We start from the raw sequence: 14,036 nt of genomic DNA, 5'->3' as shown, positions 1-14,036 counted from the left end.
TAGCCAAACTAGCCGAAGTGCCTCTCTCCGTCCACCTCTGTTCGCTCCCAGAGTCTCAGAGTTGCCTTTGCCTGATGACTCATCATCAAGGCAGTGAAGCAGATGAGGTTCTGGCCCTGGGGTGTAAAGCTGCTGTAGCCAGGCGGCGAAGGAAAAGGCTGCGCCGGTCTCGCCCCTGGACCTTTCAGGAATGCACGGTAACAGTGTGTCCGACCCACTACAATCGCTTCTTAGAGTCAGTTAAAATGCGAGCATTGGAGGAGGGTGACTGGAGGTTATTGGAAACACTTGGAATGAAATCAGCAACATAAAATTTGTGCTGGGTTCCTTGATATTCCAGTCATCCTGGTACTTTCTGTTGAATGTCAGCTCTGAAAGCAGAGTGGGAAATGCCTGCAGTGCCAGCTGCCAGACAGTCCATCAGCTAGGTGTCATGGTTTAGGAACATTATTCCCCAATTTAGTGCTCCCACCAAAACTGTGCCAGCACTCCCTTCCTCTACCGCCCCTTCTTCCATCCACGGATGGTTGGAGAGGAGAGTTGGAGGCACAAAGGCAAAGATAATTGGTTAAGATAGATTTACTTGAAAACAATGAGCTAAGAAAATGAACAGGAACAATGATATTAATAACAAAACTGTACAAAGAAATGGTGACTTATATGCAAAATGCTCACCAAGCCTGACCCTATGTGACTTGACCATGGCTGGTGCCACCCCACTGCTCACTCCACCCTTCTCAGAAGCCAGAGAGAGTCCCTTCACTCCACCTCTGGCAATGAGGCAAGATGGTATTGAATAGGCCCTTAGATGTGGGGAGAGATAAGATAGAACTGAGCTACAGACTGTGGGACATGCCTGCAGAATGCCATGGCTGCACAGAGAGGCTTGTCTCTGCCTGACCTTGAGGGGCGGAGATGCCACACGGCATTGCTCTATGGAGAGGAGCCTGCCGGAAGCTGCCAAACACCTGAACAGCCCCATATAAGGATATTAAGAAAGTGTGTTGCTGATGTGGCAATGTGTCATAGGTCGCTTAGTGAAAATTACCATATAAGGAAATACTGTGTCTTGAAGAAGTGCATAAAACCAGCTCGTTCCTCTGAATAAACGTCTCAGTATCGCTGCTGGTCTGAGTCCGTGCCTCAGTTGTTACACTTAGACATGCCCACAGCCATGCTCCCTCAGCTACTGCAAAAATTAATTCTTTTATGGCCGAAACCAAGGCATTATCCACCCCTTATTTTATACCATCTATATCATGCCCAGATCATACACCTCCTACCTATATACATATACACATACATATATATAAAAATATACACGAGCACAGGTATCATTTCCATAGTCAGTGTCTGTCACTTTAAGATGTCTGTTGAGTTCATTTAGTCCATGACTGTAGGTTCTAGCCCACAGTATAGATGTCTTCCAGGGAAGAAGGGCTGGTGTGCTGTCAGCTGGTTGCTGCATTAGGAGCTCATGACTGGTGTATCTGGAGCAGTCTATTATGGTCCATGGTAGTTATGGCACACAGTAGCAGTATCATTCAGCAACTAATATTATACAATTTGACATTACTGAAAAATCAAATCCCCTTGAGAGACACATTGTGTTTCCCTGTCCCTCTGCATCACCCGCCAACTGCACCCAGGTCCTTCAGCAAAAACAATCCCGTGGATGGATTTGCCTTTGCTTGAGGCAGCACTAATCCAAGCTGTCTTCCCTAACACATTCCTCATACACACCATGGGGATTTTATCCCCTTCTACGGTATGTGGAGGTTTTGATTGGGCAGGGCCAGCTTGAATGGTAGAGCCTCGAGTATTAACTGACCAGGTGGCCTTTGCTAAATGTAGATCCCAATGTTTGAAGGTCCCACTGATGCCTTGAAGTGGCTACCAAAAAACAGAGGCTAGACAAAAATAAGAGAATAAAAGGAGGTATTTATTTGAAGGGCCTTCAAAGGTACACCCTGGGCAGTCCAAAGGCTATGCCCAAGATGGACCCTGGGTCATGGGTCCTTCACACTTTTATAAGTTCGGTCCATTTGCATGTCAGGGTTAATTCTCCAATTATAACTTCAGTTAATGATGTAATTACCCCAAGTCTGCCCCTCCTCTTCAGAGCCTTTTAGTTTACACATTTTGGGGCCTGGGACGATCGAGGTGTCCTTGAAGAGCAAACCTAGAGAGGCTTTGTTATGTCTAACCAGCATGAGAAAACAGTAGTTAACGGGCCACGTAAAACTTCAGAGTTACACACTAGGCAGTACAGGATTTGAAAAATATAAAAGTTAAAACCTAAGGCATCACCACCACCTATTGCTTTCAAGGTGGTTTTTACAGTCCATTGTACCATTCAATATTCCCAGAGGCTGGTGCATGACAGGGAATATGATACACCCCCTCAATCTCATGCTCTCTGGCCCAGGTGTCCATAAGGCTATTTTTGAAATGAGTCCCATTGTCTGACTCAATTCTTTCTGGGGTTCCATGCCTCCAAAGAACTTGCTTTTCAAGTTCCAAGATGGTGTTCTAGGCAGTGGCATGAGGCATAGGGTACGTCTCCAGCCACCCAGTGGTTGTTTCCACCACTGTCAAGCAAGTAGCATGTAACATGTAGCACTTGCCTTGGGGGGTTTGTGGCAGTGTGATGCAATCAATCTACCAGGCCTCCCCATACTTATATTTTGACCATTGTACACCGTACCACAGGGGCTTTACCAGCTTGGCCCTACTTGATTGCAGCACGTTTCACAATCATGGATAACCTGGGGTATAGTGTCCATAGTTAAGTCCACCCATTGGTCACAGGGCACATCGGTATGTTGCATCTCTTCCCTGATGTCCTGAGGTGTCATGGCCCCACTGAGCCAGAAATAACTCACCCTTATGTTGACAGTCCAGATCCATCTGAGACACTTCAATCTTGGCAGCCCAATCCACCTGTCCATTGTTGTGATGTTCTTCAGTAGCCCAGCTCTTGGGTACGCGTGCATCCACATGACAGACTTTCACAGTCAGCTTCTTTACCTGGACAGCAATGCCTCACAACACTTTGGCGGCCCAGATGGGTTTCTCTTTGTGCTGCCAATTGGCTCTTTTCCATTGTGTCAGCTACCCCCACAGAGCATTTGCTATCATCCATGAGTCAGTGTAGAGGTAGAGTGTTGTGGGGTATGCCCAGCCTCTGCCGTGGAGAGAGGCCTGCTGAGATAAGGAGATTGCGTAACCTCCCAGCAAGATCCCCTCGGAAAAAGCAGCACTTTGCGGTGAGGATGAGAGAAAACAAGAGCCATGATCCTCTGGGAGATCCTATGTAGATTATTTGTAACCCATTGGCTTCTACCCTCTCACACCCACACTTGTATCCCTATAAAAGTTACCCTTCTCCCCCTTTGAGTTTGGAGAGCTCATCCCTAACCTCCCCTTCGCGGGGTGCGGACTAATAAAGCTGCCTCATGTGGAACTACTAAATGAGCCTCTCGTCTCTCTCCTCCTGGTCCAGCCTGGGGTTTGCCTCGCAGAACAAGAGCTGAAGTCACTCTCGCTGAAATCACTAAAGAGCTGACAGCCTGCTGAGACAGGCACCTTTCTGCGAAGGCACCCTGGTGGCTGAGGGAACGCCATAGACCTCTGGAAGACTGTCCCTTGCGGGACACTCTCTCTGGGTTGGTCATGGCTTCCTGGATCTGAGCCACAGACCCCAATCCGGCCGCAATGGAGTGTTGGCTATTTCTCATGTTCAATGATATCCAAAGCCAGCTGGGTGGCTCTCAGCTCTGCTATTTGACTGGATCCTCCTTGTCTCCCAATAGCTTCTGCACCTTGCTGTGTAGGACTCCACACAGCAGCTTTCCATTTCTGGTGTATCCCTGTGATATGACAGGAACTGTCTGTGAAGGGAGCATATCGCTTTTCATTCTCAGGTAGTTGATTACATGGTGGGGCCTCCTCAGCATGTGTTACCTTCTCCTTTTCTGAAAATAATCTGCAGTTTTCACCTTCGGGCCAGTTTATGATGACTTCCAAGATCCCAGCGTGATTTGGATTTCCTATTCGAGCTTGCTGTGTGATCAGAGGAATCCACTCGCTCCATGTGGCATCAGTGACAGGATGTATGGAAGGGCCTTTCCCTTTGAACATCCAACCCAGCACTGGCAGCTGGGGTGCCAGAAAGAGTTGTGGTTTGGTGCCAATCACTTCTGAGGCAGCTCGAACCCCTTCATCAGTTGCTAAAATATCTTTTTCAGTTGGAGTGTAACAGGCCTCAGATCCTTTGTATTCCTGACTCCAGAACCCAAGAGATCGTGCTCATGTCTCTCCAGGTACTTTTTGCCAGAGACTCCAGGAAGGACCATTCTCCCTGTCTATACTTTTTTGCATTCTGTCCTGTCCTGACTGGCCCAAGGGCTACTGCATGAACAATCTCCTGTTTAATTTGTTCCAAAGCTTGTTGTTGTTCAGGACCCCACCTGAAATAATTTTTCTTCCAGGTTACATGATAGAGAGGTCTTACCATCTGACTGTAATCTGGAATATGCATTCTCCAAGAGCCCACAGTGCCTAGGAAGGCCTGTGTGTCCTTCTTGCTGGTCAGTGGGGACATAGCTGCTATTTTGTTGATCACATCCATTGGAATCTGATGATGTCCAGCTTGCCATTTTATTCCTAAAAACTGAATTTCCTGAACAGGTCCCTTGACCTTACTTTGTTTTACAGCAAAGTCGGCCTTCAGAAGGATTAGAAGTATCTTCTCCCCTTTCTCAAAAACTTCCTCTGCACACCACTGGTATGCAGTGTTGCCCCATATGATGGTGCCATCAGTGTGCTACAAGTGTTCTGGAACCTCGCCCTTTTCCAGTGCAGTTTGGATCAGTCCGTGGCAAATGGTGGGACTGTGCTTCCACCCCAGGGACAGTCGATTCCAGATGTACTGGATGCCCATCCAGGTGAAAGCAAACTGTGGCCTGCACTCTGCTGCCAGAGGAATGGAGAAAAATGCATTGGCAATATCAGTGGTGGCACCATTTTGCTGCCTTGGACTTTGTACCGAAGTTCCAGCATGTCCAGCACAGCAGAACTCAGTGGTGGTGGGACTTCATTCAGTCCACTGTCAGTCTCCACTCTCTACTGGACTAGCCATTAGGGCCAGGGCTATTAGAGGGCAAGCGAGTTTGAATGTTCCCTGACTCTCCAGTTTATGACTCATCCCATCAGAGTGATGGTGATTCTGCAGTCCCGGTTGGTGAGCTATTGCTGATGTTGCACTGTTGCTGTGGCAATTGGTACCTGTTGTTCTTTGACCCTCAGCAGTCCCACAGCAGAAGGGTGCTCTGACAGGCCAAGCAAGGGATTCAGCTATCTAATTTCCTCTGTCTACACAGCAGCTCTCCCAAAGCCCAATGAGGTCCTTTTGGGCCCTTGAAATACACTCTCCTGAGGTAATCTGTGCCAAGGATGCCTGAAGGCCTCTGGGCCAGTCACAGTCAAGCACCTAAAGGTGCACCTTCTAGGGACAATGGTACTGGCTGTGAGGAGAGTGCCCAAGACAATGGCACAGGGATGAAGCTGCTGTGGTTTGGAATTGGTAAGTCATGGGAGGGACAATGGGATGTGGGCGGAACCAGGGTCCCACAGGACCTCTCAACTTCAGGGTTACATGATGGAGAATAAGCCACTCCCCTTTCCCCACGCCTTCTGGTAAGGGATGGACAAAAGGCCAGAAATTGTGGGTTGAGATAACAATTTACTAAAAGCACAAAGGAACTGAATAAGACATGCACAATACCAATGGCAGTACTAATAGCAAAAGTGTACAAAAAGAGAAGGTGTTTCACCCACAGAAAGGTGTTCACCACTGGGAACAAAAAAAAGATGGCTGGTGCTTCCCATATATTGTGTCCACATGACTTCACCAGACAAAGGCAATATGGTGAGCATTCCCACACACCACCCATGTGGTCATCAGGAACCAAGGCAAGATGTCAGGGAAACTCCTGTGGCCAACATTTCCTGCCTCCCCAGCCTGAAATAACGAAAAACAGTAACAAAACAAACCCCCTGGCATCTAGGTCATCCAAGTAGGGATTGCATTGCCACTCCACTGAGCTCAGTTTTGCATGGGTGCTTCTGGTGCTGCTTCTAACACTCTGCAGCATTGTGGGGTCGCCCCTGCCAGTCATTTGCTGTGGCAGCCTCCCTGCCAGCAATGTCAGTTCAGTACTACAGTCAGCTCGTGTTTTCTACACTGTCTGTTTCAGCACTATAGTCTGTGGCTGCACTCCGGAGGAAAAAGGGGAGAGGGCACCAGCAGGGTGGCAGAGGGACTGAATCCATAGGGGTTGATGCTGACACCTTCGCAGAAGGAGGAAAAAATGGCCGGCTTCCAGTCTGGGTTTTCCTGCCAGAACTAGTGATGATGTACATGATGCAGAATAACAACTTAGTCACACCCACAGAGCACTAAAACTCCTCTCCCTCTCTGTAAGCAGGACAACATCACCTTGCTGGTGATGGGCAGCCATTGTGTGTCATCGCTGCCTAAACTGCCCACTGGGTCTGGCCAGAGCTGGGTGGGGTGGGTGAAGTTGCCAAAATCTGGGAGCTCCAACCCTGCTATCTGGACTGGGGGGACCCCAAAATAATGAGATGTGGGGAAAGACCTGGGAGCTTAATCACTGGCACATCAGGAAGGAAAAAGTCGTCTCCTAATACAATCCAGTTGAAGCTGAAAACAGGGGAACAATGGGAGATGAGTGGGTGCAGCCATTGACCCATGGGTTCACCGTCTCCACTTGTTGGTTGCACTGTCTCAGTGCAACAACCAGAGGATCCAGTCAGCCAGAGGATACCAAAACCTACCAGCATGCAGTTATTGAAGGTGCCAGTATTGAATTTGTACCACTGGGGATGGATGGAATGATGAAGGAGACCACCAAGAAGGATATAGTTCTGGGATGCTGGTCTAGAATCAAATTGCAGAAATTTGGTGTAGTTTTGGTTTGGAGTGGGTTGGAAAGTGAGGGGAGGATGAGAATGGGCAGTGCGAAGGCATCAGCAGTGGTGAAACTGAAGGAGAAAGGAGAAAACAAGCAGGTGGAGAACTTCCAGCCCCACATCAACAGGGCTGCAGAGGGCAAATTCCAGTGTTGGCAGTGGGTGCCCAGCATGGGTTTCTCCTCTGGGGGGTCCCCACTGGAGCCCACCATCACCCAACACAAGGGTAGGAAGATGCTGTTACCCTATGTTGAGCTCGTCCCCAGGGGCCCCCAATTCAACCACCAGCCAGTGATGATGGAAGTCACCCCAAGTTTCAATGTGGGGGGACTCAGAGGTGAGAGGACCCTTACATTTCAGCTGTGTAAGCTGGCACTGAGCCCCCAACTCTGTGGTGAGCAATGAACCCCCCACCAAGCATGGGGACCTTTTGCGATCCCCTAAAATGGTGATAGAGTGGTGGAGCATCACTTACTGCCCCAAACCCTCTTTAATTCCCTTACTCCCCCAAATTAATCTTTTTTTGGCGGTGTTCAATGATTTTGTGCATACTTTCCACATGTTACTATCAAATGGGAGAGGTGTTTAATAGGTCCTTGCACTTGGCTTGGCTGAAATAAATGTTAACCCCCCAAAAAAGTAATGAGAATATCTAGGAGGTCTGGGCATGGGGTTTGGGGGGCCAGGGACAGGTTTTCTGGAGCTGGCAGTAAGGGGGGGAGAGGGAGCTAGGCTGTGTTTTAGGGAAATAGAAGTGGATTTCAAGGAGCTAGGGCTGGGTTTGAGGGGTGTGGGGTGGGTTATGTTGGGCTGGAGATTTGGGGGCTGGGGATGTATCATGGGGAGCTCAGATGGGTTTGAGAGACTAGGGAGAGGTTTTGGGGGCCTTGGATGGGTTTTGGGGAATGAGGGATGGATCTTGGGGGGGCTTGAACAGGTTTTGATGGACAAGGAACTGGGTTTAGTGGACTAGAATTTAGTTTTGGGTGGCTGTGTCTGGGTCTTGGAGGACTTGGATGGGTTTTGGTGGACCAGGGAAAGGGGTTAGGGGGTTGAAAATGGGTTTTCAGGGGGCTGGGATCCATTTTGGGGGGATCAGGGATGTGTTCTTGGGTTTGTGGATGGATTTGGGGAGAACAGGGCTGGATTCGGGGGGGCCAGTGTTGGGTTTCTGGGGATTCCTCCACCCAGGCTACTTCTGTTGTGACATCATGTGTTGTCATGGTGATGTTGGAACCCACAGTGTTGTGAGGCTGGGTTGGGACAGTTAGGTGTCTCCAGTCCCCACTGGGTGCTGAGCTGGAGGATCCTGAGCCCCTGGTGAGGAGCCAACCCACCATGGTGACGCTGGTGGTAGGTGCCAAGTGCTATGACATATTGGCCATGGTGGGGAAGGGGACCTTTGGACAGGTGATACAGGGGCAGTGCAGGAGCACTGGGGAGATGGTGGCCATCAAGATCCTGAAGAACTGTGATCACGATGGCCAAATAGTGAAGAATGAACTGAGGCTGCTGCAGGCCTTGCGGAAGGGGAACACGAAGGACTCTCACATCATCCATTTCCTCGAGTCCTTCAGTGACACGGTCTGGACCTACCTGGTCTTTGAGCTGCTGCAGCAAAACCTCTTTGACTTCCAAAAGCAGAACAACTTCTCACCGCTGCCTGTCCGGCACATCCGTACCATCACAGCACAGGTGCTGGTGGCACTGGTCAAGCTGAAGGAGCTCTCCATCATCCATGCTGACCTTAAGCCAGAGAACATCATGCTGGTGGACCATGCACGCTATCCATTCCGCATCAAGCTTGTTGACTTTGGCTCGGCTATCCTCCTCCCTGAGGTCTGCCATGTCCAGGAGCCCTACATCCAAACCCGCTTCTACCGGGCACCGGAGATCTTGCTGGGATTGCCCTTCTGCGAGAAGGTGGATGTCTGGTCTTTGGGCTGCGTGATGGCCGAGCTTCACTTGGGTTGGCCACTCTACCCTGGCAATGACGAATATGACCAGGTATGCTACATCTGCTCCACCTTGGGGCTACCCCGGGATGAGCTGCTCTGTGCTGCCCAGAAGACACAGTCCTTCTTCCAACGGGTGCCACATTCCACTGGTACCTGGCAGCTCAAACCACCAGGGAAGGTGATGGCAAAGCTGATGGAAAGGAGGAAGCATATCTTTTCCTCACTGGATCAGTTGGTGGTAGTGAATGTCTGCCCGATGCCTGATCCTGACCAGGAGGAGCTGGCCAAGCGCTGTGATTTGTACAGGATGGTGGAGCTGGTCAAGAGGATGCTCACTTGGGACTCGCATGAGCGAATCACACCCAGTGCTGCCCTTCAGCATCCCTTCATCTCCATGCAGGAGGTGAAGGCCAGCTTTGAGGCCACCCAGTACTACCAGCTCAGCCAGGAAGACCTGAGGGCATCCTGTAAGGATTCCAGCACAGCCAAGATCTTCCCCAGCATGGAGAAAGGTGCCTTCATCCCTGCCAGCCAGGGAGGCATCCAGAAAGCCACTGTCCAGCTGGATGGGCTCAGCCTGGCTGAGCCAGTTGGGGACACTGGTGACAAGTGCCAGCAGGACATCTGCCAAGCCCCCAGCCCCACCCACTGTGGAAGCCAGTACTGTCAGCATCACTGGTGTCCCCAGATGGAGCCCACCAAGGGTCACTTGACTGTGATGGGGTCTCCCAGCAGAATGAAATGGTACAGCCACCGCAATGGCAACCCAATCATGGAACAGAACCTGCCTGGAAGATGCTACAGCTCATCCTGTGCCAAGGTACAGGGAGGGGGCTCCTGGGCACAGGCACTCTGGAACAAAGGGTGCTTGGGATCCCTTACATACTTGGGTTTCCTGGTGCCCCATGTCCCCAGCTGCCCAAGGTTCCCACAAAGAAGGAGGCAACACTCACCCCCTCTTCATGCTTTCCTCCCTGTTCCCCACCACAGAGAGCTCTGGTGATGTGGCGCAACCCCAGGCCTCCAGGGATTTGGAGAATGGGCTCTGGAGGCTGGGCTGGTATGCCCCTGCAGTACTCAGCACGCTCTTCCTGCCACAGAGCCAGTGGCACCCCCAGCATCACTAAGACCCCACAGCAACCCTTGCATACACTTCAGCAGCCCAGAGCTTGCAAGAGACCTTCTTCTTCCTCACCCTCAAGCACTCCAGCCACCAAAACCCAGCGCCTTGCTTGTGGAGACCACAGCCAGGACTGCAACAGGACATACTGTGCCAGATGCTACCGGCTCTGTTTCTCACATTGATCCCCTAATAAATAGTTTTGCAAAAATCTGAGCATTTCAACTGATTATTTGCCAGGGGAGTTTGGTACTGCCAAGACTTGAGGGGTGCCCCAGCTTCTCACCCGGGGCTGGCACAGCACTTGGCAAAGGCCTGGCATTTTCCACCATTGAAGCATGGAGAACCTCCCTGCAGCTCAATAACAATATAAACTCCAGAAAACTTGGATTTTCTGGTTTTTTTCCCTGTAGTAGGGCATCTCAAACCCCACAAAAGCTTATCTGTAGCTTGTTAACTGGTCAGATAAATCAAACAGGACAAGACAAGCTGTCTTGTATGAGTTGTTTTGGTGCCATTCGGTAAACATCAGTCTGGCATCTCCCAACTGCCAATAAACATCTTACTGATGAAGTGAATTTTGGAAAGATAAGCTGGATTTCTGACTGACGGACACCTCACTTTACAAACTATAAAAGCTACACCAGATTTTCACAAAGCAGAAACCTTCTGCACATTTTTCTGGAAATGTGTGGAGTTTCTCCCTGAACAGGGATGCCTGCTTTGCAATTACTCCTCTGGAGGCTGAGTAAAAGAACTCTGTGTACGTGTTGGGGTTTCAGTTTAGTCTTAGTTTTTTTCCTGTTAAAGGAATTTTCTCCCATAGGCATGTTGCTAGGGGACAAATAGCTGTACTTAAGAAAGACAAAAAGGGGGGTGGGGCGGGCCTGGCTACTCCTTTGTCTACACCTGGGTGTGGGGTCAGTTTGCTCTGAGTGTCCGGAGAGAGAAGCTGCAGAGAAAGGAGCTGCTGTTTCTTTCTTTTGGCCGTTCTTTCTTCCTGCTGGGAACAACGCCGGGACCCCAAAAGCCGCTTTCCCTGCCCTGCTGGAGACCGAGCTGTGGCTGCCCTGCCCCGCTGCTGCTTCGAGCTTTCGCTACGCTGTAGCCCTGCTCGCCCTGCCTGCCTGGACCTCCGTGGGGTTCTCCCATCTGGATACATCTCCCATCTGGATACATCTCGTCTGCCACCCGGGATTTGTGTTCATCCCTGCAGCTCCAGCCTGCCCTTCTAGCCTGCCGCTCCAGCCTGCCGTTCCAGCCTGCCGTTCCAGCCTGCTGATCCTGAGAGTCCGGGATCGGCTGCCCAGGGGTTTGTGAAGCCTTTGTCCCATCCCTTCCCGGGATCCCGGGGCACCGGTGCCGCGTGCTCCCCGAGCTCGCTCCGGAGCGCCCCCTGCAGCCGCGGGGGAACCATCGCACCTGCCCTGCTCACCGGGAGCCGCCAGCGCCCCTGCCGGCTGCGAGCGGAACTGCACCCGAGGGGAAAGGGCCTGATAGCCGAGAAGGCTGGGACTGGGTTTGTGATTGTTTGCTGTTACTGCCATAGTTATTGTTGTTTGTTTGACTGGTTATATTTATATATATATATATATATATATATATATATATATATATATATATATAGTAAAGAACTGTTATTCCTATTTCCCACATCTTTGACTAAAGGCCCTTGATTTCAAAATATAATAACTTGGAGGGAAAAGGGGTTATATCTGCCACTTCAAGGGGGCTTCTGCCTTCCTTAGCAGACACCTGTCTTTCAAAACCGAGACAGTATGTTATCCTCATTTCAGTAGTAAGTTACATTTGACTCCTAATCAATACTATTTCTTTTGCTAGCTTTAATATAGGTACCTTGATATAGTGCACTGTTCTATGTAACCTACTCTTAGTTCCTTTAATTTTATACTGTGTAGTAAGTAAATCTGATTAAAATCTTTTGTCTGTTATCTCCTGTCTGTTTAATAGATAACTCATTTTATAAATAGACCTAATGTGCCATCCTTAGAACTTGTGGGCCAGCGTAATTTCTTAAATTTAAGCTGGCAGGGCTTGTCTAAAGCTTCCACTCACCCTGTGACATTCCCCAAACTGGAGTGGGGGCAGCCAGATTCAGCACAGCCAGATCCAGTGGTTCCTCAGAGGTCTATTCCTTGTCCTCGAATGGACCCACAGAGGCTCTCCCAGCACTTGGCATTCCCTGCTCACAAACTACCTGTGGCTGCTCTTGCGTGATGCTGGTGGCACGGTGTGGCCAGCACTGGCTCCACTCATCCTCAGCTTCACCACTGAGCTTGCTGGCTGCACAAAGTAGTCCCCAGACCAGTTGGATATCCCTGCAAGGAGATTTGTGGGGAAAGACAAAACAACCCAAGAACCACCCCAAAGCCACTGTCAGCAGCAGCTGGTGGCTCACCCAGAAGCACTGACCCTAACCAAAATCCGAAGTGGAGGTGACACAGGCATTCAGGACACCCTCACCAATGTCCCCACAGAGCACCCTCAAATGGAACAAGGACCTCCCCCCACTACCTTTGGGACCCCCAAATGAGGGCAGGGAACCCCTCCAGCACACCTGAGGCCCCCTTAAAGAGTCCAAGACCCCCAGAACCCCCCCAATAGGACAGAAAACCCACCCTGCACCCCTGGGATCTCGAAATGGGGTCTGGAACCCTCCCAGCAGGGTTTTGAGCCTCCACCCACACTTTTACCCCAGCTCTCTAGCTCCCAATCATGCCATCATGCTTGTGCTGGTGGGTGACAATTTTGGGGGTTCATCTCCCCCCCAAACTCCCCTACTCTGCCACGCATGTAGGGCTTACCATGCTCCTCCAGAATCTTCCATCCATCCATCTTGTTCATCCCTATCCTATGCCTGGGGGAGGTGGGGGTTCCCACCTGTCCCTCTCTGTTCCCCCACAGGGTGTCACTTTGCCCTTGTTCTTGCAGCAGGGATAGTCATCATCGAGCTTGTCCCCTTCAGGGTCATGGAGGAAATTGGGTGGAGAGGGCTTCTTGAGGGGGTGGGGGCCAGGGATAGATGGATGGACAAACACCTCCCTCTCTCCAGTGGGGTCATAGATGGATGGATGGATGGATGGATGGGCAGGCTAGATGGAGAGACAGCAAGGTTGGCCAGCCATGGGCCATATGGACAGACAGACAGCAGAGATGGCCAGGCCAGGGGGACAGATGGCAGGGATTGTCTGGACAGATGGATGGATGAACGGCCAGATGAAATAACGTTTGGGCTGGATGGCTGGAGAGATGGACAGCAGGGGTAGCCAGGATGAAGGATGGATGGACAGCTGGATGACTGACTGGGGTGGTGTTATGCCCTGGTCTGCTTGGAGGGTTTAGGGGAAGGTTGGTTGATTTACTCTGCTGGTGGTGAGTAAATGTGTGGGGAGAAACAACAAAATACTCAGGAAGTTCAAGAACAAGCTTTTATTTGCAAACTTGAGAACATTAAGGTAGAATAAGGTACTGTCTTGGTTTGAAAGACAGGTGTCTGCCAAGGAAGGCAGGAGTCTCCCTTGAAATGAAAAAAAAATGCAACCTCCTTCCCTCCGAATTATTATAATTTTGAAATTAAGGGGCTTTCAGGCAAAGATATGAGGAATAGGAATAACAGTTCTTTACTCTTTTATATTTTTATATATATATATATACATATGTATGTATAACAAGACAAACAAACAACAATAACTATGGCATTAACAGCAAACAATCACAAACCCAGTCCCAGCCTTCTCGGCTGTCAGGCCCCTTCCCCTCGGGTGCAGTTCCGCTCGCAGCCGGCAGGGGCGCTGGCAGCTCCCAGTGAGCAGGGCAGGTGCGATGGTTCCCCCGCGGCTGCAGGGGGCGCTCCGGAGCGAGCTCGGGGAGCACGCGGCACTGGTGGCCTGGGATCCCGGGAAGGGATGGGACAAAGGCTTCACAAACCCCTGGGCAGCTGA

General features: G+C 50.5%; 1 protein-coding gene across 1 annotated transcript; it reads left to right on the top strand.

Moving 5' to 3' along the window:
* The first annotated feature begins 8,133 nt into the window (after positions 1 to 8,133).
* Positions 8,134 to 10,274, top strand: HIPK4 (homeodomain interacting protein kinase 4). Its single transcript, XM_032131895.1, has 2 exons — positions 8,134 to 9,774; positions 9,945 to 10,274. Exons 1-2 carry the CDS (start codon positions 8,335 to 8,337, stop codon positions 10,257 to 10,259), a joined length of 1,755 nt encoding a protein of 584 aa, XP_031987786.1. The 5' UTR covers positions 8,134 to 8,334; the 3' UTR covers positions 10,260 to 10,274.
* The last annotated feature ends 3,762 nt before the right edge of the window (positions 10,275 to 14,036 follow it).

This window comes from Corvus moneduloides, chromosome 22 (assembly GCF_009650955.1).
Source record: "Corvus moneduloides isolate bCorMon1 chromosome 22, bCorMon1.pri, whole genome shotgun sequence".
Lineage (NCBI taxonomy): Eukaryota > Metazoa > Chordata > Aves > Passeriformes > Corvidae > Corvus > Corvus moneduloides.
This window is presented reverse-complemented; position numbering and strand designations above follow the sequence as displayed.

Excerpts from the sequence above, each read along its gene's own strand:
- HIPK4 (XM_032131895.1), top strand. The coding sequence starts at position 8,335 with ATGGTGACGCTGGTGGTAGGTGCCAAGTGCTATGACATATTGGCCATG. Across the intron at positions 9,775-9,944 it reads ACAGCTCATCCTGTGCCAAG|AGAGCTCTGGTGATGTGGCG; the intron begins GTACAGGGAGGG and ends TCCCCACCACAG.